General features: G+C 44.1%; 1 protein-coding gene across 4 annotated transcripts in view; it reads right to left on the bottom strand.

Annotated features, from left to right (window-relative positions):
* The window catches only part of RYR1 (ryanodine receptor 1), a 111,559-nt gene that overhangs the window by 13,263 nt on the left and 72,197 nt on the right, over positions 1 to 26,099 (bottom strand). For 2 of the 4 annotated variants that reach the window (XM_090260891.1, XM_090260892.1), the window contains 9 exons: positions 25,516 to 25,589; positions 24,866 to 24,883; positions 23,633 to 23,713; positions 20,122 to 20,210; positions 19,907 to 20,035; positions 19,720 to 19,824; positions 17,399 to 17,480; positions 15,397 to 15,584; positions 1,701 to 2,042 (listed from right to left, as the gene is read on the bottom strand). In XM_090260891.1, the coding sequence (XP_090117017.1) occupies positions 1,701 to 2,042; positions 15,397 to 15,584; positions 17,399 to 17,480; positions 19,720 to 19,824; positions 19,907 to 20,035; positions 20,122 to 20,210; positions 23,633 to 23,713; positions 24,866 to 24,883; positions 25,516 to 25,589 (1,108 nt within the window). The remainder of the gene's footprint in view (positions 1 to 1,700; positions 2,043 to 15,396; positions 15,585 to 17,398; positions 17,481 to 19,719; positions 19,825 to 19,906; positions 20,036 to 20,121; positions 20,211 to 23,632; positions 23,714 to 24,865; positions 24,884 to 25,515; positions 25,590 to 26,099) is intronic. The other 2 variants (XM_090260893.1, XM_090260895.1) reach the window with 1 other exon arrangement.

Genomic DNA, 26,099 nt, shown 5'->3' with positions numbered 1-26,099 from the left:
AACAGGTGGATATGGATATCTGAAGGGACACATTAAGGAAATGAGTGTCACGTGGGGAGCGTGAGATGGGCAAAGGGGAGGATGGAGCTCGCAGAACATGGACAGGAGTAGGAAGGTCCAGGGATGAACCTGAGCTTCCAATGGATGCAAGGATGTGGCAGGCATCTGGGTGCAAGGCTGGTGCAACCACTTATAGGCCAGATTGGGGGCGGTGAATATGCAATGGTGCCCCAGGGGACACAATTGAGTGTGAAAACTCCAGAAGGTTCCTGTGGATTATGCGAAGGGGCTGATGTGCAAGAGCTTGTGAGAGGGCACCAGGAACGAGGAAGGAATCAGGCATGAGGAAGGTGTGGCGGCATGGGAAGATTGGGAGACGCGATCATGTGCAGCTCTGTGTGCACATGGAGATGGGCACTCAGGGCAGACATGAAAGGGCCTGAGACCAAAATGTGAGGGAGTATTAATGTGGGAGGGGTCTACGATTCATAGGGTCAATGCGTGTGAGGCAGGCATGAATGCAAGGGGAACCCAGGAGTCAGTGCAAGGGCCCAGGACATGAGGACAGGGCTCAGTATGGAACATGAGCCCAGGTGTGCATGAGCCAGGTGTCCACTGAGGAGACACGAGGGGCCCTATTGTTGAGGTGATGAGAGTAGAAGTGCCATGGGCTACAAGTGGGGAAGGGTGTGCAAGAACATGTGAAGAATGCAGGTGCCTGGGGGCATCTGAGAAACAAACTGGAAGTGCAAGTTTAAGGGCATGCAGGGAGTGTGCAAGCTGGTGTGCAAGTGTGTGAACAGGAGGGCCACGGAATAATAGGGGCACAGCTAGGCTGAGGGTGTGTGAGGGGCATGTGGTAGTGCGAGAGAGTGGGTGACGGAAAGCACATGCAAGCTAAGTGTATGAGGTGGCCAGGGGGTGTGCTAAGGCCACATGAGTGTAAGGGCATTCAGATGTTTGGGCTGGACGTGTGAGGGGCTGAGCCAGGGCACATCAGGCCAAGAAGGACATGTGAAGTCTTTTACGGGTGTTTAAGAAGGTGGTCCAGGTGTGCATTGGTGAACATAAGCATGTCAGGGATAAGTGAGGGCATGAAGGATGTGAGTGACTGAAGGATGGACAACCATATGGCAGCCAGGGCTACATCCTCCAAGTGAGTGTGCAAGGGTGCGCCCACATGTGGGCCCAGAATAAGTAGCATGGGCATTGTGTGCTAGGACCTGGGGGCACATACAGTGGCTGGTGAGGGCTGGGCCAGCATACCAGGCCCCCTAGGGTCCCCAAAGTGAGTGTGCAAAAACGTGGCCGAAGAGGGCACACCAGGGGCTGCTGGGAAGGTGAGCAAGGGCTGAAGTCCAGTCCCTGAAGGTATGGGCTTGATTGCATCAGGACTATAAGGGCTTCCAGGATGAATGGGCAAATGGTAGGCATGGTGTGCCACAGTGAGGTGTGCAACCGTGTGTGCACCAAGATTGCAGGAGGTAGGCAAGGGGGGAACCAAGGGTGTGCAAGGACGCTGCAGGGCCCATAAAATGTGTGCAAAAGGGTGGGCATGGGCTTGCACGAGCACAGCAAATGCCCCTCAGGTCTTCAGAGCAGATGTGCAAAGCATGCATAGGCCTGTGTGGGGTCCAAGCGTGTGAGGAGCATGCCCCCAAAGCCCACAGGCCAGCATGCATGCGTGCAAGTCCTCTGACCTGGGGCATCTCCCACTGGGCGCGGTTAGTCTCTGAGATCTCAAAGTAGATGCGCTCGATGCGGCGAGAGGCGCCCATGATCTCGATGCGGCCCAGGTAGGGCCGGAAGTACTCCAGGATGCTCTCAGCTAGCTCTAGGAAGTTGCGCAGGCGCGGGTCATGCGGCACATGCTCTGACAGGTTGGTCAGCAGCACAGCCACGTTGAAGCCAATTTCGCGTGCTGGCTCCTGGAAGCGGTTGGCGAACTCCTCACAGTTGATCATCTCGTTTTCATCTGCTTCAGAGCATGACAACAGGAACTGGATTTCGGGACTGGTGAACTGCTTCTGGCTGTCCATGGCCTGGGTGTGGACAGGGGTGGGGAAGAGGTCAGAGGGGTGGCCCATGGACCCTCAATGCTCTTCTTAAAACAACTATGGGCTTTTCATGAAGACAGAATAGTCCAGAACCATATCACCAGTACCCAAGGCTGACACTCAATATGTTGGCACTGGCAAAACTGTACCAACCATTAAATACTGAAATGCTGCATTTCCACAAAGCTGAGCCACCACCTACTGTGAGGTACATTGAGGGCTAGATGTGAACTGCTGAAACTAAGCCCTCGTGTAGTAATTGGTAAGAGATCCTGGTGTGCCCCTCCAGGCCGCACTCCACCCTGCCTCAGATAGCCACCCATGCTCGTGGTCCTCTGGCTGTAGGCAGGGTCCCTTCAGTTAGGGTCAGGGAGCAGGAGGAGAATGGAGCTGTGGCATTTCTTGCCCTGGCTTTCTGCCTTTGTTGGCTGTGTCCCTTGCTCCAAGGTGAGTCCTGCAACCCTGTCCACACAGCTCCTTCTATGTCCTAGTTAGGTAACTACTCTTTCCTCCAGGCCAGCCTGCATAAGGATAGGGCCCTGGCTGATACATGCCACAACCTCTGTCCCTTTCCCAAGTGCCCCCACGCTTTCCAGCAGCTAAATAATTGACACCTGACACATGGAGGTTCTGAATTTCACCTGGAAACAAAGAGTGATATGCCCATCGCTCCAGAGTTAACAAATACTCATGATGAGATATTTTTCAAATACTACATGTTTTTACATATTTTGGAACTCAAAACATTACAGGTATGAGTGGAGCCCTCTCTCTAGTCTTCTCTTACTCACCCCCCACCCCCCAGCACACACACAACAAGGCACTTGCTGTCTTGGAGTTGGTGTATCCTTCCAAACATGTGTCAATACTTCTACTACCTATATTCCATCATTTCCCCACAAAAATATATAATGTCCTGCGCGTTTCTTTTATTTTAAGAATCATGTAATTTGAAGCTCACTTCTTTTTCACTCAACTGTATGTTTTCTAGATCTGTCTGTGTTGATATGTAGATCAAGTGATTTCATTTTACTGTGCTGTAGTATTCTGTTTCATAAATACAACACTCTTTCTTCTGATGATGGACATTGAGGTTATTTTCAGTGTTTTACTTTGCAGACAATACTTACATTGAACATTCTGGTGCTGATCTCCTATGTACTTTGCAAAATGCTCTCTAGGGCAGTTTTTCAAATGTTTTGACTGCACCCAGAGTAAGAATACATTTTACAAAAAAGAGATTCCATGACACAGTTCTGGCTTCCACTGTACCACTCACTCTGTAATGTTCTATTTTTCTTCTAAAGATGCTGGTCATGACTCAGCTAAATGAATTTCATGACCCACAGGTAGGTTGCAACATGCAGTTTGAAAAATACTGCCTTGGGATATGAACAAAAGCGAAATTTTCTGTCTCTAAAAAGTGCTTTGTAGCCAAGAACTTTGCAAAAATGCTTTCTAAATGAGTAACATGCTTTGCAAATCATGAAGGGCTCTAGAAACCGCAAAGCGTGGAGACATAATCACACAGGAACTCCTCACCTTCTACCCTCGCTCCACTGAACTATCTCCTCCCTTATGATGCAGTGTGACACTGTTCCTCTTAAAAGCCCCCCCCCCGCCCCCATCCAGTGAGGGCCTGGGACTCCATCCCCTCCATTCAGTCCTGGACTTTGCTCTTGTGATTTGCTACTCTCTCTTTGTCATTGTCTATTTGCCCACCCTCTTCTTTTGAAGTACCTTGTTCTCTGACGGTTGTCCTTTTCCTTTGCTGAAGTATTTTTTTCCAGGCCTCTAAAGGTTGGGGGGCTCCAGGCCTGGAAGTTGGACCCCCTTTTTTACATATACACTCTCCAGGAGATATCATTAAGGCCCATGGCTCTGGATGTCATCTCACACCAATGATGGCCAAGTCTACATCCCAGTTCTGACTGCTCTCCAGAATCCAGACACAGCTGAAAATCCTACCTGATGTCTCCTTGTGGATCTCTACCCCAGTTTGGAAATGGCCAAAAGTGAACTCTTGATTTCAAAACTTGTCCTCCCACAGTCTTACCCATCTCAGGAATAGCATTACCACCCACCCAAGCGCTTAAGCTAAAATCTTTGAATCACCACCCTTGATTCCTCTTTTATCTCACCACCTATACCTGATCCATCAGCAAATCTGCCAGCTGTGCTTTCAACACATCTAGAACCCACAGATTTTCCCTCCCTCCGTAAACCCCACACTGGTTTTGCTCCCTATTGTCTCCTATCTCCCCATTTGTCTCCACAGTCTGTTGTCCACACACAGCTGAAGAGACCCTGGAAATATCTGAGTCAGGTCACATTCCATCACCCCTTCTTCTGCTCAGAATCCTCCCTTGACTCCATCTTATTCAGGTTGAAAGTCTAAGTCCCTGCAGCCAACCAGACCCTGAACCTCTGTCCCCCTTACCTCTCAGACTTTATTTCTTCCTCTTGCCCCCTCAAGAGCTCTCTCTAGCCACACAGCCTCCTTTGCACCCTTTGTCATGTTACCACCTTTCAGCTTTTACATTTGCTGTCACCTTCACCTGGAATGTGACAATATGCCCCCACCCCGCCCCACCTTCACATGGTAGCTTTCAGCTCTTAGCTTCAATATCCTGTTCTAGAAAGACCTTACCTGACCACCCAGTTAACAGAGCTTACTCAGCCCATGCTCTCTTGCATGCCATCCTGCTCATTTTCTTCAGATCACAGATCATAATCTGAAGTTATTTAGTTTATTTACTTTTTAAAAATTTGCCTCTTCCCACTGGCCCATCAGCTCTGAGGGCAGGACATCTGTTCTGCTTGCTCCTACACACAGGGCTCAGCACATATTTATCAAATGAATTAAGCATCTTGAAAACTGAGAAGAATTTATAACTAGTACAATTTTTGAAAATTAAAAAGTCCCTTTTAAGAAATCCTGAACTTGTTTTTAAACCATAAAGAAACTGAAAAACATATTGTAAAAATGCAAAGATTTGTGAAGAGTTTGGAAAACCACACAATGCTTGGTAAATGGTCAAACATTTAGGAATGAGAGGATCACTGCTCACAATCTCTAATGAACTAACATGTCTGGGCATTGGCATGAGGGCTGAGGACATCACAAAAGGAGAGACTGCGGAGCAGGATGTGCCTCCACAAAGGAAGGTGCTGGCAAAAAAAAAAAAAAAAAAAAAAAAAATTAATTAAAAAAGAGAAAAGAAAGAAGAAAAATTCCACGCTTGAGTCTGATCGAGGTTCTTGACATAAGCCCAAGTTTACAGGAAACACATGGGACAGAGGAACACAGAAGGTGATGCGACAAGGTTCCATCAGCCTGATACAAACTGTGGAAAACTGCAAACAAGAACAGTGCTGTCAAATGATAGCCATGAGTCACAGGTGGCTACTGAGCATTTCAATCATGGCTGGAGCAAAACTGAGGTGTGCTCCAAGTGTAAAAACTACATACTGGATCTTGAAGACTTAATGTAAAAAAAAGAATTCAAAATATCTAATAATTTTGCAATTGATTATATGTTGAAATCATATTTTGTGTATGTTAGATTAGACAAAACATATTGTTAAAATAATTTCACATATTTCTTTTTCCTTTTTCTAAAGCATGGGTACTAGGAAGTTTTGAATTATACATATTGCTCACACTGTATTTCTGTCAGGCAGTGCGGCTCTGCAGGACCAATAACCTGGATCTCCAGCAGATGAAATGCCAGGAAAAGCGGAAGTGATGAAGGGAAGCAGTAGATCAAAGGAGGTTTAAAGAAACAGCAACCAATTGTAATGTAATGGGTGGGCCTTGTTTGGATCCTGGTTGAAAGAAGTTGCAAAAAATTATATGTGATATTTATGAGATTTGGAAATTTGAACACCAAGTTGATATTTGAATTGTGGATATTTTTGTTTTGTTTTTTATTGCTTTGGTTTTGGTTAGGGGTGATAAAGACATTGTGGCTTGTTAAGTAAAACGAAAGCTTTTTAAGACCATCTAGTGTACAATTCCATTTATGTAAAATGTCCAGAATAGGCAAATCTATAGAGACAGAAGGTAGATTAGTGGGTTCCAGGGACCTGGGTGAAGGAAATGGGAAGTGACTGCCAAAGGGCATGAGGTTTCTTTCTGAGGGTGATTAAAATGTTCTAAAATTATATTGTAGCGATGGTTGCACAATTCTGTGAATAGACAAAAAAATCATTGAATAATACATTTTAAACATTTTATTTATTTATTTTAGAGAAGGGAGAGAGAAAGAGAGGGAGAGAAACATCGATATGCTATAGATACATTGATAGGTTGCCCCTCACACACCCACAACTAGGGACCTGGCCCGCAACCCAGGCATGTATCCTGACTGGGACTTGAACCAGAGGCCTTTCAGTTTACAGATTGGCACTCAGTCCACTTAGCCACACTGCCAGGGAAAAATTGTACATTTTAAATGGGTGAATTTTATAAAATGTGAATTATATCTCAACAAAGATGTTTTGAAAAAGAAGTCTTTTAATTTAGAGACACATCCAAAAATATTTGCAGATTAAAAATATAATAAAGAAAACCTTAAAATAACACTGACAAAGAATAAATTAGTAGCTTTTAATGTGTTTTCAACCACCAGAAAGGGCTTTCCCAACTAAAGTAGAAGTTTGGAATCTGCAAAGTACTTATCAATGCTTATCAGTGCTTTGCAAACTGTCAAGAACTCTGTCAACATTGAAGAACTTGGGAAACTGTAAAACAATGCTATATATTTTTAGTGCAGATTTACATATGAATGGAGATGCAGAAATAAAAAGTTGGAGAGTGGATAATCGTGGCAGCCTTTGAAGAGATGGGAGGAGAACAGAATTAGGGGTGGGGACAGAGATAGCGGTAAGTTCTGAATTTCTTTATAAGAGGAATGTATTTCTATATTACCGAGTTTATTAAAAATTAATCAAATATTTAAAATGATTTTCTACATAAAAATTAAGTATTCAGCATGGTCAAATAAATAAATAAATAAATAAAACACCATAAGCAAAGGCAAAAGAAAAACAATGAACTTGAAAAAACAAATGCAACTCCTATCACTAACAAAGTTATAATCAGTTAATATATAAAGAGTTCCTAGAAATCAAGAAGAAAAACACCAACATCCCAAGAGAAAAACAAGCCAAGGCCATGGTCATGTCACTGAACAAATAACATGAGAGAAATAACATGAAAAGATGATTAACAGGTCCTATAACAGTAGAAGTATGAATTAAAAATGCAATGCAATACCATTTTTTACCTATCAGATTGGCAAACATCCAAATATTTGACAGTGCAGTCTGGTGGTGAGGCTGTGGGGAAACAGGCACTCTCATATGATGTTAATGAGAGGGAAAAAGGGATGGCAAAACCTGTCCAAATGATAAATGCATTTACCCTTTAACCCAGCAATCCCACTCTTGGAAGTTTATCCTTAGATATAACTGCACATACAGAATGATGTATGTGCAAGGGTAATCATAGTAGTCAGCATTGCTGATGAACCATAGAGAGACTTCCTCAGCACATTTACTTCCATCTCCTAGAAATATACAATATCTGTGCTATAAACTTCACCCTTGTAAAGTACACAATTATCCATAGCAGTCCTGACTACAGAATGTGTTGTAATAGCAAAAGATTGGGGACAAAGCACTCCCTGTCTGTTAGCAGGGAATAATCAAATAAGCTATACATAATATGTACACAAAGAATAATAATGGGCACCTGTAGGAAAAATAATGAGGGCATGCCTTGTATCTTTAGAATATATTAAGTGACATAGACTAGTATGTATAGTTCATTACCTATTATAAAAGAAATAAGGAAAGTAATATCTGAAAAAAATGATGGCAGGATACAAAAGAAATTAATGCTTACTCACAGCAGTGGTAGTGGAGGAAAGGTAGGTTGAGAGAGGTGACAGTGAGACTTCTCACTTCATACCTTCTTATATTTTACATTTTTAATCATGTGATTTATTATTCAGTCAAAAATAAACCCGATGTACTTTTAAAGTTAGATTGTTTGTAACTTTGTGATACAGAGATATTGAGCTACAAAGGTGTGTGTACATGACATCAAATCTTGTGATTTCTGAAGCCCTGAACAGTCCAGAGGGCTCCTTATCCATTTTTTAAAAAATTCATCTTATGACCGAGAGTCTGTACCCTTTTACCAACCTCTCTCTGTTCCTTGCCCCACTCACTTTCCTACTTTGTGTTTCTGTTTCTACAAGTGTAACTTTTTTTTTTTAGGTTCCAAATGTAAGTGATACCATGTGACATTTGTCTTTCTCTAACTGGCTTATTTCACTTGGTATAACGCCCTCCAGGTTCATTCATGTTACCATGAATGAGAAGATTTCTTTTTTAAAAAAGGTTGAATCATATTCCATTGTGTTTTGGTACACACACACACACACACACACACACACACACATATATATCCTTTGACATTCACCTTATCCATTTATCCAATGACAGATACTTAGGTTGTTTCCATAGCTTGGCTATTGCGAATATGCTGCAACAAACGTGAGAGCACAGATATCTAAGATAATCGTTTTATTTCCTTAGGATATATATATACCCAGAAGTGGGATTGCTGGATCATAATGCTCACAAAGTTGGTGAAGAGTAGGGAGGGGTAGTTCTATTTTTAACTTTGTGAGGAACCTCTATACTATTTTCCATAATGGCCATACCAATTTTTATTCCTACCAATATGAAAAAAGTTACCTTTTCCTCCACCTTCTCACCATTCCTTGTCATCTCTTGTCTTTTTATTAAATTGTATTTTATTGATTATGCTATTACAGTTGTCCTGATTTTCCCCCCTTTGCTCCCCTCCACCCAGCACCCTCACTCCCTCAGGCAATATCCCCACCATTGCTCACGTTGATAGGTCATGCATATAAGTTCTTTGGTTACTCCATTTCCTGTGCTGTACTTTACATCTCTATGACTATTCTGTAACTACCTATTAGTACTTCTTAATCCCCTTGCCCCTTCATACATTCCCCCACACTCTCCTCCCATCTGGCAACCATCAAAATGCTCTCTGAATCCATGACTCTGTCTCTGTTCTTGTTTTCTTAGTTTGTTTTTTAGATTAAATTGTTGATACATATGTATTTTTGCCATTTTATTGTTCAAAGCTTTGATCTTCTTTTTCTTAAATAAATCCCTTTAACATTTCATATAATAATGGCTTGGTGATGATGAACTCTTTTAGCTTTACCTTGTCTGGGAAGCACTTTATCTGCCTTTCCATTCTAAATGATAGCTTTGCTGGATAGAGTAATCTTGGTTGTAGATCGTTGCTTTTCATCACTTTGAATACTTCTTGCCAGTCCCTTCTTGCCTGCAATGTTTCTTTTGAGAAATCAGCTGATAGTCTTATAGGCACTACTTTGTAGGTAACTCTCCTCTTCTCTCTTGCTGCTTTTAAGATTCTCTTGAACCTTTGGCATTTTAATAATAATGTGTCTTGGTATGGTCCTCTTTGGGTCTAGCTTGTTTGTGACTCTCTGTGCTTCCTGGACTTGTACGTCTATTTCCTTTGACAAATTTGGGAACTTTTCCTTCATTATTTTTTCACACAAGTTTTCAATTTTATGCTCTTTTTCTTCTGGAACCCCTATAATTTGAATGTTAGCATGTTTAAAGTTGTCCCAGAGGTTCCTAAGTTTCTCCTCATGTTTTTCAATTCTTGTTTCCTCATTCTGTACTGGTTGACTGGTTTTTTCTTCCTTACGTTCCAATCATTGATCTGAACCCTGGTTTCCTTTCCTTCACCATTGGTTTTGTGTGGATTTTTCTTTGTTTCATTTAGCATAGCCTTCAGTTCTTCTCTTATGTGTTTGCCATACTCAAGCATATCTGTCAAGCCTGTTGAGCATCTTTATCACCAGTGTTTTGAACTCTGCATCTGTTAGGTTGGCTATCTCCTCATTGCTTAGTTCTCCCACGGGAAACTTGATCTGTTCCCTCTTTTGGGCCATACTTCTTTGTCTCCTCATCTTGACAGGCTCTTGTGTTTGTTTGCCTCTGTGTCTCACTCCTATTATGTTGTAAGGGGTGGAGTCTTAGGTATTCATCATTATGGGTGACCCGTTTCACCACATTGTGGCGCTGTATATGGGGGAGAGGTCTGAGAAGTAACAATGTTGCTTGCTCAGCACTTGCATCTTTTCCAGGAACTTCTCGAATTTTCGTATGGGACTGGTGCTTCTCTAGCTGTTGCCCTGGCTATCATTCCCAGAGTGGGTGGTTTGCAGATGTTCTAGGACTGTGTGGGCCCTTTAAACAAGCAGACTCTACTGAGAGATTGGCAGTTTCTTCCTCTGCCCCAATCCCCACTTGTTTTCACAGCCAGAAGCAATGAGGCTTTATTTTCCCCAGCACCGGGACTGTGAGCTGCGCAGCCAGACCTGGGGCTGGGAACGCACCCCAAGTGTCCCTTCTGACTTTTAAAAATGTGTGACTGTGCTTTCCACTGGCCTGCCACTGCCACCACTGCTGCAACTGCTGCTGCCACCACACTGCATCCTCTCCGCCCTGGCTCCGCCCCTCTTACCTGTCTGGATGAGTATTTCTTCTTTATATCTTTGTTTGTTGGACTTCCATGCAGATCTATTTTCTGGAACTTCTGGTTGTCTTTAGTTTTGAGGTAGTTCTATTCCTTCTTAGTTGTGGAGGGAGACGCAGCATGTCTGTCTAAGCCTCCATCTTGGCTGGAAGTCTGACTGGATCTTTTTTATGCTGTTGAGGTCCTCACTAAGTTCCTTGAGCATCCTTATAACCAGGGTTTTGAACTCTGCATCTGAGAGATTGCTTATCTCCATTTCATTTAGCTATTTTTTTGGAGTTTTGATCTGTTCTTTCATTTGGGCTATGTTTCTTTGTCTCCTTGTTTTGGCAGCCTCCCTGTGTTTGTTTCTATGTATCAGGTAGAGCTTCTTTGACTCCATGTCTTGGTAACATAACTTAATGTAGTAGGTGGTAGGTGTCCTGTAGGATCCAGTGGCACACTCTCCCCTATCACCCAGACTGTGTACTCGAGGTGTGCCCTTTGTGTGGGCTGAGTACACCCTCCTCTAGTAGCTGAGCCTTGTTGCTGAAGGCAGATCAATGAGAGGGATTTATCCAGGCTAGTCAGCTGCAAGGATTGGCTGTGACCACTTACCACCAACCTCCACCCTCCGTGGAGGATCAGCTGTATGTGGGCAGGGTGGTGGTTGCTCTGACATGGTCTGTGGCTGTCCACTGGGTGCACTGGCCCTGGGGTTTCCTGGGTGGTGCAGGCCAAGGTCAGCCTCCACTTGCGTTTTGCCTGGGGCCATCCTGCTTGAGCTATAAATCAATCTGAAATGGCTGCTACTTGTGCTCCTTGGAGATTCCCAGGTGAAGCCAATCTGTGAATTTAGGCTGGCTGCCGCTAATGCTGGACCTGGGGCTCACTGAGGTCAGCTGTTGCTTTTTTGAGAGAATTTAGGAAGTTGTGCAGCATGAGCCAAGACCAGCCATTCATATGGTAAAGCAGCTTGGGTGGGCCCATAAATTGGGTAGGGCATTGTCTCTGGGGATCTCCAAGGCGGGTCAAACAGTGTTAGTTAGGTTGATGGCATTTCAGATACGGCACCAGCTTGCCTGCTCTGTGGCTCAGTCTGGATGGATGTGGTGTCTTTAGTACTGTCGTTGTCAGACTTCCATTCAACTTGATTTCTGATGGTTCTGAGTGATGGTTGCTCTATATTTTAGTTGTAATTTTGATTTGATTGTGCAAAGAGGCAAGCCATGTCTGCCTATGCCATCATCTTGACTGGAAGTCTCTCTTGCCTTCTTGATAAGAGCCATTCTGACAGGTGTGTGAGATGGCTTCTCATTGTGGTTTTGATTTGCATTCCCCTGATGTATAGTGATGGTGAGCACCTTTTACTGTACCTGTTGGTCATCTATATGTCTTCTTTGGAAAAGTATCTATTCAGGTCCTTTGTCCATTTTTAAATTGGGTTACTGGTTTTATTGCTTTTGAGTTGTAGAAATATTTGATATATTTTGTATATTAACCCTTCAACAGATACATTATTTGCAAACATTTTCTCCCATTTTATAAGTTGCCATTCCATTTTATTGATGGTTTCCTTTGCTGAGCAGAATCATTTTAAAATTATGAATGATGTGCACTTTATCTTCTGCATAGTGCTTTTTTTAATTCCTCCAGTCCCCACTGAGACTCTCTCCCTAACCCTGCCAGTCTTCTGAGTTGGCCTGGGACTCCTACCCAGGGTCTGGAACCCAGGAGGTGCTCATTGACTATTTATTGGACTAGATTAATGGATGAATCCAGAGGCAGTGTACTCTGGAGCTGGAATTCCTGAGTTCTAATACCAGCTTTGTCACTGATTTGCTGTATGACACATTACTTCACTCCCCCATGCCTCAGTTTCTACTTACGTGAAATGGTAATAAGAATAGCCCTTCCCACATAAGGTTGCTATATGAGTTAAATGAACTGCAATTGACCCTTGAACAACAGAGGGGTTGAGGGCACCAACTCCCACAGTTGAAAATCCATGTATAACTTTTGACTCCCTGAAAACTTCACTTGTCCCTTGGTGTCTGCGGGGAACTGGGTCCAGGAACCCCTGCAAATACCAAAGTCCATGGATGCTCAAGTCCATTGTATAAAATGGTGTAGAACAATGCATACAGTCAGTCCTTTGTATCTCCAGATGCCCAACAGCAGCTGGTCAAATCTGTGGATGTAAAACCTAAGGATATGGAGGGCCGGTGGTATATTTATTGAAAAAAATTCATGTATGAGAGGACCTGTGCAGTTCAAATCCATGTTGTTTGAGGGTCAGCTATAATTCATTTACAAACAGGACCCACCAAGAGTGAAAACATGATAAATGTTAGCTCTTCTTCCTAAAGGTGGAGAGCTCAGGAATAGTGATGTTTAAGAGGCTGTATGGGATTGGCAGGGAAGGTGGGAGTCCCAGGAGAGTGTGGCACAGATGCCCAGGGAAGCAGGCAATCCTAGGGGGGAGGAAATGGCCGACTGTGGCAAATGTTACCACCATAAGTCAGAGGAGAGAGTCAGGGGTAAAGAGGTCATTAATGATCTTGGTGGAGGTGGTTTCAGGGGAGTGACAGGGACAGAAGCCAGCAAACCCTGAATCAAGGAAGGAGTAGAAGGTGAAAAAGGAGGGAGTGAGGGCAGACAGCTCTTGGGAGGAGTGGCTGAGGTTGAGGGAGAGATGCAGGGAGGCTCTGAGGACAACTGGGAGGTGAGGGGCATTTTATTTTAATTCAGGAAACCCTGAGCTTGTTCAGATGCTAATGAATAGTACTGATTGCCACCCCTAGAATAAAATGAGTCTATGCTGATATAAACACACAAACAAATATATTCATACATGGATGAAAGAGTAAATAAATAGAGAAGGAAAAAACTCTTCCATACAGTAAAATGGTACCTAATAAAGGTACAGGGTACGGTGAAACTGGAAAACCACCATATGTCAACTACTATGGTAATAATGGTTTCAGGCAAGAATCAATTGGATGCTAACCCTAGAGGATGAGCATGATATTTACATAGTTTCAAAGCTGGTCCTCACAAGATATTGAATGGAATTATAGTCTCTTCACAGTGGAGACCCTGGTAAACATCACCTTACCCAAAGGAGTCAAGCTCACACTGACAGTAATGGGAGGAACCAATATCGTGTGCCTCCTAATACAATGCACTAAGAAGGACTCATTGCTTCTATGATGTTCCTGCCAAAAATGTGTAACTGAATTGAATTACGATGAAAACTCAGACAATCCCACACTGAGAGACATTGTATAAAACAACTAGCCTCTGCTCTTTAAAAATGTCAAGGTCATGAAAGACAAAGACAGACCAAGGAAGGGTTCTAAGTGAAGGAGGCTAAAGAGACAGGATGCTTAAATGCAATTCCTGATCTTGGACTGGATCCTTGACAGAGAAGAAAAATGAATGAAAATTGAATAAGCCCTATAGATAGCAGTATTATGTCAGTGTTAATGGTCTGGTTTGCATTATTGTTTTGTGGTTATGTAAGAGAATGAACATGTTTTCAGGAGATACACACTAAAATATTTAGAGGTCAAGGGGAATCATGATAGAGCAGATGTGGTAAAAGGTTAACATTTGGGCAATCTGGGTGAAGAGTATTCAGAAATTCTATGTACTGTTCTTGTAACTTCTCTATAAACTTGAAGTTATCTCAAAAGGAAAAGTTAACAAAACGATGATGGAAATGATCTGGCAGTAATAATAGTACAGCTGTACCTCACTTTATAGCACTTTGCAAATACTGTTTTGTTTTGTTTTTAACAAGTTGAAGGTACTAGCAAAAAAATTATGACTTGCTGAAGGCTCAGATAATAGTTAGCAATTTTTAGGAACAAAGTATTTTTAAAATTAGGTAGGTACATTGCTCTTTAGACATAATGCACACTTAACAGATTACAGTATAATGGAAATATAACTTTTATATGCACTAGGAAACCAAAAGAAAATTGTGACTTGCCTTTTCATGACATTTGCTTTATTGCTGTGGTCTGGAACTGAACCCGCAATATCTCCAAGGTCTGCCTATAAAAATAGTAGCTAACATCTCTTGAGTGCTCCTGTGTTCCAGGCACTGTCCACCCTCCTAGCAGTCCTATCAGATAGCGAATGTTATTATTCTAGCTCCATTTCACAGAGGAGGCAACAGAGGCTCAGAGCAGATAAGTAACTTACTTGGCATTACATAGGGAGAGAATGTAAAGCTGGGGTAGAGGGGCTGACAGAGGCAGATGAGTGAGCTGCTGGATAAAGCTGGTTCCTGCATTCCCCTCCTTGCAGCCTCACTATTTAGACATGCCACGGTCACTGGCAACTGCCTCTGACATTAGACTATGAGCCTCATGAAGGCAGGGCTGTGCCTGTCTCAGTCACTGCCGTGTCCATGGGACAGGGGAGAAACCCAGTAGATGTTCATCAACTAAATAAATGATCTCTATTTATAATAATAATGTAACTATTATAAGAGGACTAAATGGTAATGGAAAAAATACAATAAAGATTAAATAACTATTAATAATGACAATAGAAATAAGGTTCTCATTTGTGTTAATGCATTTCACCTTCAAAAGAACTGCAAGGGCCATTATATTCCATTTCACAGATAAGAAACCTGAGGCTCACAGAGAAGTCTTTTGCAGGCAGCAAGGAAGGGCATGCTTGGCACTTGGCACCCCCACCCAGCTACCCTCCAGAACTCACCTTCTGGAAGTCCTTTTTGGAAATCAGGCCACGGGGATCAGTGACATAGTCCTGGAAGGCCTCTGAACCCACGATGTCCTTGAGTTTCAGGAACATGTCGAAGAATTTGAGGATCATCTCCACATTGGATGAGGATTCCACCAACATGTCCACCATCTGCCGGGCAATTGTGCCGTTCACCACGTTCCCTGCAGGCAACCCCAGGTCAGTGCAGCCGAGAAGAGCTCCTTTCTGGAGTCCCATGGCTTGCCCCCCTCTCCAGCTCAAGAACTATCTGTGACTCCCCAGGATCCACTGTACTGGTGGAAACTTCCCTGGTCAGCACCCTGGCCTCCCCTCAAAGGGCATGGGTCACTTCCTAATCTGAAACAGCATAATGTGCGAATCTGGTTGATTCTGTTTGTCCACCTCCTCAATAGCTGAAAGAGTCATCAATAAAGATAATGGTGGCAAAAACTAATAGCAGGTCACAGATGCTGTGCCAACTGCTGTGCTGACATGATCTCATTCTTGTAAGGGAAAAGTGCTACTGTCTGTTATTACAGGTGAGGATACTGAGGCTCAGAGAAGATCACATACTCAGGGTTACACAGCCAGTAAGGGGGTGAGAAGGATTTGAACCTAAAGATGCATGACCTCAGAGCTCACACACACAAGCCTTCCACTATCCCACAGAGGCTAAGCAGGTCCATTGATAAGTGAGGCAGGACAAAGGTAATAAAACATCAGGGAGAGGTGAAAACTGTGGCAAATTAGGATCCCACACTGCCCTCTAAAGCAAACTGGCTCCAGCTTCTTTTTGATTCTTTCAATTTTAATGTAATTTCAAATTTACATGAAGATGCAATAGTGCAACAGAACCCTCATATACTCCAGATTCACCAATTGTTTACATTTTGCCACATTTGCTTTTTTGCTTTATAATCTTTCCTTCTCTCTCTTTTTTTCCTGAACTGTTTGAGAGTAAGCTGCAGGCACAAGGCCTTTTTACCCCTAAACATTTCAGTGCCAATGTCCTGGAAGACATATGCAATCATAGTGCAATCATCAAAATCAGAAGATTTAACTGATATAATTCAGCTATTGAATTCAGTCCAGCTAATTTTTGTCACGTGAGAATGTGAACCCGGGGTCACCAAATCTTTCAATTTTTCAAGAAAAGCTGGAAAGCTGATGTTTGGATGAAACCTTCTGATTTTTAAAAGCTAATGACTGGTTACCAAAAAACCCTGGAACTCTGTAGGAGGATTAGTCATTACAACATTGTAATAGCAAAATATTTTTAAAAGTTGAATGCCCATCAATAGGGTTGTGATTAAATGAATCACTGTAACCTACATGATGGAGTACTATGCAGCCATATAAAAGAATGAGGACACTCTTTATGAATGTCTATAGAAAATAGTCTGTCTACTAGTTAAGTTGTTTGATTAATTAATAATAAATTATGGTTGTTTTTAAAGATTTTAATTATTTATTTTTAGAGAGAGGGGAAGGAGGGAGAAATAGAGGGAAACAAACATCGACTAGTTGCCTCTTGCACACCCTCAAGTGGGGACCTGGCCCACAACCCAGGCATATGACCTGACTGGCAATCAAACCAGTGACCTTTTGGTTCATAGGCTGATGCTCAATCTCCTGAGCCACATGAGCCATGGTAAATTATGGTTGCTTTTAAGTCACTAAGTTGTGGGGATGCTCATTAGACAGCAAAAGTTAACTGACACATTGAGAAAATAAGTAGATAACTATTAAATACATACATTTAAAAAGGTTCCAACCCACCCACCTTATTAAGATTTTTCTGGGATTCAATAAACTAATGTACAGTCCTCAATAAGTGTCTGCACAGCTTGTTAATATAACTTCTTCATCATCCCATTGGTCCTGACATGATATCAGATGGGGTTGAAGGTTAGGGTCTCCTGGGTCTTAGAGGGCCATTCTCAGGCTTGTCTGCATCTTTGTACCCTCCCTACATCCCTACCCACTAGGTGTTTACCTTCTAGTAGTGACAGCAACATCACCACCATGTCCTTCTGTAGATCCAGCAGCTCCTTCAACAGCTCAATCTGGCTTGAGTCCTAGAGACCCCATATCCCAGCTGTATGAGGGCTGGTCTCTGCAGAGACGCCTCCCCCATTTCCAGTTATTTCTGCTCCTCCTCACCCCCAGCAGGGCCTAAGATCTTCTTTTCCTCCCCTCTTACCTCCGAGGGAACCTGAGTCCAGACATGTTCCTCGGAAGCAGGGGAAGGGGTAGAGAGACAACAGTGTGGGGGTGGGGTTGGCATTTGAGGGGAAGCAGGCCCAGTAGATGATGCATTGGGGCAAGGGCTGGCAGACAAGGACTGGAAGGAGTATAGGGCTTGGAGAGCAGACGCTTGGGAATGAGAGAGACAGAGACAGACAGGGGCAAATACTAGGGTCAGAGACACAGATCTGGGAAGGGATGGGAGCTCAGCACTGCACTTGGCTTATGATGGGTGCAAGGCACATGCTTGTTGGATGAATGTGTAATGGAAAAACTGGGACTCTGGGTTCAGGAAGAAGGCTGGAAGACACAGCTATCTGCTTTCTGGTAAGCCATTTGGGAAGAATGTGGGAACATACTGTCTCCCCTGCCACAATGCCTCATGTAAGGCCCACAGAAGCTTCCACCATGGTTAAAGTTCTACCTCATGGTCCATATTTGTATTAGGTTAAGCTACATAAAATTGCCAATGTTCAACCATTCTGACCCACAAAGTGGTAATTTCATATGGTTCTACCTAATAAAATGGAGGAGGGGAAGAATAGCAGAGAAATAGAATGGAAGGCTCCTCCTACCCAAATGCTAGTTCTAGAGTTGCTGATTCTAATCCTGACACTTTCCACAGTTCCAAAGCTCTGCATTCTGACTCTAAGATTCTGACACACCAGGATCTCAAGATCCTAAGATGGGTGGGTGGCTGTGGTATGTGCCTGCCCAGTCCAGCTGTTACTTTACTTAATTCCACTCTCAGAGCATTTGAGGCTAACTCCACCTTCCTGGTTCTAGGGGTGAGTATATGACCAGGTCTGGCCAAAACATTTTTTTCTCCTGGCTGCAGTGATTGGTTCAGGATGGGCATGTGACCCAATAGACCGATCAGAGAACTGCAGATCTTTTACTGGAGCTCCCATGAAAGAGGGGTTCTCTTCCCTCTGGAGCTGTTAGTAGGGTGCTTGGAAGGCTAGGGCATCATTTTTCAAGCCCCTGGGAAAAGCCTGCTTGAGAATGAAGCCAGACAGAAGAGAAGCATTTTTGCTGATATCACTCTAGGGCTTGGAATGGTGATGTGAACTGCTAAGTTATTTTTTCCCCTGTAATTCACCACTTTGCATTGGATTTCTGGCCATGACAACCTAACCCTAGATCATGGCTGATGAATTAATTCTTCAGGGTCTAAAACTCTACACCATGACACCAACAGTCTCTAGAATTTTAAGATTAGAGCAACATTCGACTTAAACTGCACTGACACTGAGGAATTACATTTCTAAATTCACTCCTTTCATAAAGTCAGATGACATCAGACGGGGGTTTTGTCAGCTCCTGCGGCACCTTTGAGTAAATTAGAAAAGGGCTTGCTTTCCTCAAGACTTCCGGTTGGGGACTTATATAGAATACTTTACTGCCGTCTTCTGGAAGTCTACTGCAATAAATACACCGATGTATGTATGATGTCCAGGATGTGGGTGGTGCCCCGTCAGATGTTGAGCCCTGGTGCAGTGCTTAGTGCAACCTTGAATATGTTTACCGGGCCGAAGCAGAGCGAATGAATATGGTGTTTGTGAGACACTGACAAGGCCGCAAAGGGTAGGGAGTGATGGGAAAAGGGGAGCACGAAGATTCTAGAAATGGAAAATGGACCTTACATCCTAAATGCCTGCGATGGGCGTCATCTGCCACAGGCAGAATAAAGAAACAAAACATTCCTTCAGCCCCAAGCCCTGATCTAGAAGTCTGCAGATATCCTATCCCCAGGGCTGTTTGAATCCAATTACCTCATCAGAGAGAAGGACACCAACCAACCAGAGAGGAGCTCCTGGCCCGAGGGTGCAAACGTGAAACCAATGGAAGTGTGGCTGAGAAACCAGCCGATTGGTTGGTGGCAAAGGCAGAGGCGGGGTCATGCAGAAAGCCAATCCAAAAAGAAGGTGGATTTGGCCATGGGGAGGGAGCCAGTCTGGAACGCGGCGGTAGTATGTGGTGAGAAAACTGAGCCGTGGATAAGGACTTGGAAACGGGCCAGTTGGGGGTGCCTGGAAGCAGTTGGATGAAGAACTGAGAGGCCCGAACCTGAGCTAGCTTCATCATCATGTGGGCAAACACGTGCAGGAATCCCACCACGGCGTCCCAGAGGCGGCTGTGCGCCAGGCTCTGCTGGTTCCCGGTGCAGGGGCCCTGGCGGGCAGAGGGCTGCGTGAGCGCCAGGAGGGCGCGGGATGCTGGGCTACCCCGCTCTGCCCCCGCGGGCGGGCCCTACCTGGATATACTCAGTGAGACTGTTGAACACCTGTTTAGCCACCGACATGGCCTTGGAAAAGTTCCTCTTGCCCTGCTCCTCAATGACATCCTTGCCGGAGTAGTACCAGTAGAAGTCACTGATGGACTCCTGGGGGTCCGACAGGAGGTGAGGGCATGTTGGGCCAATGATGGCCGCACAGTCCCTGACCCACCTGGACGGCCTCACATCCTCACCTGCAGTCGCAGGAGGTAGTCCACAGTGCAGATGATGATGTTAATAGTGGTCGTGTTCCCTGTCTGTGTCCGTAGGTAGTTCTGGAAATCTAGGAAGAGGAAAAGTCATTCCATTCCTTGAGAACCTGCCATGGACTAAGGGAGGTGGTCATTTATTCATTAATGCGGTAAGTGTTTAAATAGAGTGCCTATTGCATGCTAGAAGGCATATAATAATTTATTTAATAACTTTATCAAGCACCTACTGTGTGTCAGAGAATGATGGAGAAACATTCATTTATGTAATAAATATTCATTGAGGGCCTATTACATGCCAGATGTGGTAGAGGGTCAGTCATTTATTCATTGATTATTTTCCAAAATATGGTTCTTGAGCACCAACAATGTAGCAGGGTAAATGGAGATTTAGTCATGCATTGGTTCCCAAAATGTACATTGAATTGCTTACTGTGTGCTGGAGGGTGGGGGGGAGATAGGTTATGTATGTATTTATCCAACAAATATTTATTGAACACCCACCAAAAGCCAAAGGGGATAAGCATCTGTCATGTCTTTGTTCATTTATTCAATATATATTAATTGAGCATATATTGTACTATATTCTAATAGTCAATGAAGATTGGCCACTTATTCTTTTATACTACAAATTTATTGAGCATACTATGTGCCAGGCACTGTTCTAGGCCCTAGGGATACAGACAGCAGTAAAAGAAAACAAAATCCCTGCCCTTGTAAAGTTTATATTCTCATGTAGTAATTTTCATTCTTTTCTAACTGTAACCTATGGTAGGAAATCCATTTTACATTGAGACCCAGTATATGTGTTTAATCTGAAATTATACCCAAATATACTTGAAACAGAAGTTTCACATACCCTTACCATGTGCCATGCAGTCTGGTATTTTCTGTCTTACTAACTATATGGAAGTTTGATCTCAACCCACTAACTCTGTAGTTTTCAACTTCTCAACCTTGGCTGCACATTAGAATTACCTGGAGGCTTTTAAAAAAATCCTAATGCTCAGTCTCTACTCCAGACCAATTAAATTAGAATTTTGGGGGTCAAGCCTGGGCTTTAGTATTTTTAAAGACTCCACAGGCATACCAGTGTGCAATTAGGATGAGAACCTTTATGATAAACTGATCCACAACTCCGTGATGAGTTGGTTCCCACTATTTGGAAAACATTGTTCTATGGCAGAAAGTTGATAACTATTAAAGCCGAGTGATGGGTACTTGGGAGTTTATTAGACCATTATCTCTACTTCAATGTATGATAAGAATATTAAATTCATTGGTGGCAGGAGTGGTGGTGGGGAATACTGGCAGAGTGATCAGGGTTGTGATGGGGAACCTAGAGGGACTGCAGAAGCCCAGAGGTAGTAAAGGAAGGCTGGAGGAGAGGACTTCTCAGCTGAGACATGAAAGATAAGTAGGAGTTGACTGCATGAATTCCCAGCTGTGTGACCTCAGGCCATTCTTGAACCTCTCTGTGTGGTACAGACTTGGGCCTGTTTCTCCATATGTAACATGGTGGTCACAATAGACTATAGAGCTGTTGTTAGGTTTTAATACTTTAGTGTACATAAAGGATTTAGGACAGCACCTGTACATAAGTGCTCAGTGAACATTGGCTGTTCTTAAAGGGCCTTAAAGAAATTGCTGAGGTTAAGAGCTGTGTTTTGGAGTGGTGATTTTCAAAGTGTGGTCCCAGACCAGTAGTATCAGCATCTCCCGGGACCCTGTTAGTAATGCACATTCCTGGACTCCACTCCAAGAACTACTAAATCAGAAATTCTAGGGTGAGGACCAGAAGCCAGTATTTTAACAAGGCCTCCAGGTGATTCTTGGGTACACTTAAGTTTGAGAACCACCTAGGTAGACCCATTTGTCAAATGACCAATTCATTGAATTATCAAGGCAACAAACACGGGCTTCAGTGAAGTCCTTTTAATGTTGATAGCAATGTCATGTTGCACAGGATGGCTTTCACAGCCCTTGAAAAGCTTTTTCCCTGCAAAGTCTTACTTTCCACTTGACTTCTCTATAGCCACTTCACAAGCCCTGTATCAGGCTAAACGTCTATTTTGCCTGGTTCCACATTATAGACAAAGTATACGCAAATATTCAAGATTTTATAAGCAAATAAACAGGTTGTCTCATCAACCCTGTTTGCTAACTCCTTTGTGTTGATTTAGATTGGGCTATATGCTTAAGTGGTTAGATGCAGAGCTCCCCACTCTTGTAAAGAACCCTGTCAACTGAGAACACTGTCATAGATATGCATGAATATGAGACAACCCTTTTGTCTGCTTTGAATCTGTTCAAGACATCTGAGATTTGAAAGATATTTCAAATATGTATATGATTTGGTTGGTTAATGAATCCAATATTTTAGGCAGAGGGCTGTATTGCAGATATTCTGAGAGAGAGAAATCCCCTCCATAAGAACATTCTCATTTCCCAAAAGTCATAGACCCAGGGAATAAAATTCATTTTAAACCCCAAATACTGATTCCACTTTAGTTGAAATTAAAGAAGGGAAACCCCAGTTATGCGGCAGAAGGGCATTTAATAAATGTTGAAGAAAAATTAGTTGTGGACATAAAGGATTTTGAGAATGTAAAGCAAGAGCTGATGTTTTATCCTTTGTTGAAAAGAGCGAAGATTAGAGATATTTACAAAACCCTAACCTAAAAGAACACTAGCCAAGTGGGGTGCAAGTTCTATGGGAGTTAGATTTATAACTTCTCCCATTCTTGTCATGAAGGCTAATTTCTAGGCAGTCTGTGGTTTCATAATAACCTCCTAAGCATTACAACCACAATGTTGAGACTGAACTGGCATTGGGTAGGATGTTTGTTGGATAGAACTTGGGCTGTCCCTTTAATGTTACAAGCTATGTGTGCCACACAAGGTTATATTTTCTCACCAACTATGTGTTTAATTAACTTGCTGGTCATCCTTGATCTGGTTAAATTGCCGAACCAGAACAAATGTGCAAAATCTTGCTTAAGTTAGGAAAAATTCTGTAATCATTCCTTCTGGCAAAATATTTTTATAAGCAGAATTAATAAGTGATTCTAATAGATTGAAAAATGCCATGTGATTCTTTTTCTTCTACAGACCCAAAATATGGAAATGCATCACATTTCCTCAACTTCAAAATGCCTGCGGAAAAATGGCATGTGGCTAATTGCTCATTTGGGCAAGTTGATTTTTGGCCAAATTGGTTTCTGGCTAGGTTGCTCCTGGGGAGTTGGACTAGCCAAAGGAAGTGAAAGTGAAGCAAAGTGACTGGATTCCAGAAACACAAGAGAAATTTAGGAAGGGGGGTGGATTGGGTTTCACTGTGGATGAAAGTAAAGGGTAGACAATGGGATCAAGAATGGGTGTTGAGACCCTTACTGGTAAGGGTAGGAGGGGGCTGGAGATTATTCAGGCAACTCTTCCAGACTCTCCCCAAACCTCAGCCTCTTCTCCACTCCACCCACCCACCCTTCCTTCTCACCATTATTATGCCCCTCGCAGAGCAATTGCAGGAATCGGAACAGATCTTGGGTGAATTCATCATCTGCCATGACCTTCTCTCCTGGTGGAAAAGGGGCATGGCCCAGAAGAGGTCAGGTATGCCAAGACAAAGCACACATGCACACACGGCCCATGCACACTGCACACTGCACACGCATGCACAAAGCATAGTGGCAAGGGGAGGAGCAGCCACCACTTCAAAGACACTGAGAGGGCCACTGACATCCATAACACCAGGGGGTCCGGTTCTCAGAATCTGTGACAGCAGATGGAGACCTGAGGGGCCCTGAGTCCGGAAGCTGGTGCTTCAGTATCTTTCTACAACATCAATGTCTCTCTGATGTCACCACTTATGTGACGTCCGGGAGTGTCTGCCTGGTCCAGCAGAGGTTCAAGCAGCTGGTACCTCCCTTAGCGCTACTCCAGGGCTTGGAGTTAATGGATTATGGGGGGTGGGGTCACTTTCACACAAAGGATCTGGGCAGGGAGGGATGAGATTGAAAGCCAGCCAATTGGCAGATGCCTTGAAAGCAGCCTATCCGGGAGGGGGGGTAAGCATTGGCCAATCAGAACAGGCATCTATAAGAAGCCAATCAAGGAAGACCATAGGGGAGGGGAGAGAGAGAGAGAGAGAGAGAGAGAGGGAGAGAGAGAGAGAGAAAGAGAGAGCGAGAGCAAGAGCGAGAGCCAGCGAGCGCGGGAAGGCTAGACAGTGAATGGGAAAACCAGAGCAGGCGCCAAAGACGCTCGCACACCAATCAGAGTGGAAGCTGGGGGCAACCAATCCAGTTGGTGGATGGGAACTGCAGACCCCACCAATGCGGAGTCACTGCAGGGAGCAGGGTGGGTGGGAGTGGGGATCACGCCACCCAGGGACTGAGAATCTGGGTGTGAAAGTCCAAGAACATCCATCTGGAAATGGATCTTTACCATCTCCTCTAGTTTCTACTTTACATGTGGGGAAACTGAGGCCAACAGAAGGTAAGTGAGTAATTTCATAATCGCAGGTGTTGTTAGTGGCTAATCTGGGACCCGAATTTGGTCTCTGGACTCTGATCTCAAGACTTTCCATGGGCACACTGACACAATGAAGAACTTCTCCCTCCCTGGATGTCCCAGATCCTCAGCCCCCAGGTGGAGGGGGTGTGGGGTCAGGGTTAGAAGGGAGGGGTGGCAGAGCAGCACAGCAAGGGGAATAGGCTAGAGGAATTACCGTTCTGGCGGTTGATGACTGGGGCAGCCAACAGGTTGGGAGGAGGAAGCAGGAGAAAAGAGGGAGAGAGACAGAAGGAGACGAAGAGAGACAGAAAAACACACAGTGCCACACAGTCAGGATCAAGGACATAGACACGGAGAAAGAAACAACCCACACAGAAAGACAGTGATAAGGAGACAGAAGGAAGCCAGAAAGAGAGAAGGAGATGACGGTGAGAGCATTGGGAGAGAAAGAAGAGGGAAGAGAAGGGGAGACAGACAGGTAGAGGTGGAAAGGCAGGAGGCAAGGATCAGCAGAACGGTTAAACACGTCACAACACGGCAAAGAGGAGACTTGATTAACCTGGATTAGGGACATTAATGAGAGAACAGCAACCAGGGCAGGAGACTTGGGGCTTGTGGAGGGCAGGGTCCATATGGTGGTGGGTGAGAGAACATAGGGCACAAGGATACCCAGGGGTGGGGACATGTGGAGGGAGACCCTGGAGGAATGGGGGGAGCAGAACTGGGGACCACTGTATGGAACAGGGGAGGGAGATGAGTCTGGGAATGCCCTTGGAGAGGTGTCTTGGGCGGTGTTGGGGGAGGGGGCAGATCCTGTAGGAAGAAGAAATCCCATGGAGAGGGAAGCCCAAGAGAGGGCCTCACCGGTTCCGTCTTCGTTCACCATGCCCAGCCCTTCTGCCTTGTTCTGTCTCTCGAACGCGTTGAGATCCAGGACACTGAGGGGAAGAAAGGAAAGATGGGAGGATGTGCTGAGGTCCTGTTCCAGGGTCTTTCAGCCCCCAGTGGTGGCAAGTGGAGAGCCATGGGAAACCATGAATGAGCAGAGCTCAAGAGGAAGCAGAAACTAGGAGCTGGCAGAAGCTATGTGGTGGAAGCTATGAAGTAATGTGAGGCAAGGATGAAATATGTACAAGTTGAAATCAGGAGGATAAAGAAACCATCAATTAGCAAAAGCTCCAGAGGGTCAGAGAAAGCCAGTCATCAGTGAGAGGAGAGTCACATTAATAGGGGTCATCAGAGAGAACATGGATTCCCTGCTGCTGGGTGTGTACCCTGAGTTCTCAGCAACCTTCCGGTTCCAGCTCCCTGGATCCATAATGGCAGCATTTTCCCTTCCTTACTGTTGCACATGAATTCTTATAATAAACTGCCTGTCATTTGAGCTAGTTTGAATGGGTCTCTGTTTCTGGAACCAAGAGAGCAGAACTAGAACTGGAAGTGGTAGC

Source organism: Furipterus horrens, unplaced genomic scaffold (assembly GCF_987537825.1).
Source record: "Furipterus horrens unplaced genomic scaffold, mFurHor1.1.pri manual_scaffold_13, whole genome shotgun sequence".
Lineage (NCBI taxonomy): Eukaryota > Metazoa > Chordata > Mammalia > Chiroptera > Furipteridae > Furipterus > Furipterus horrens.
The sequence above is the reverse complement of the archived record's forward strand: the minus strand, read 5'-3'. Positions and strand labels throughout refer to the sequence as shown.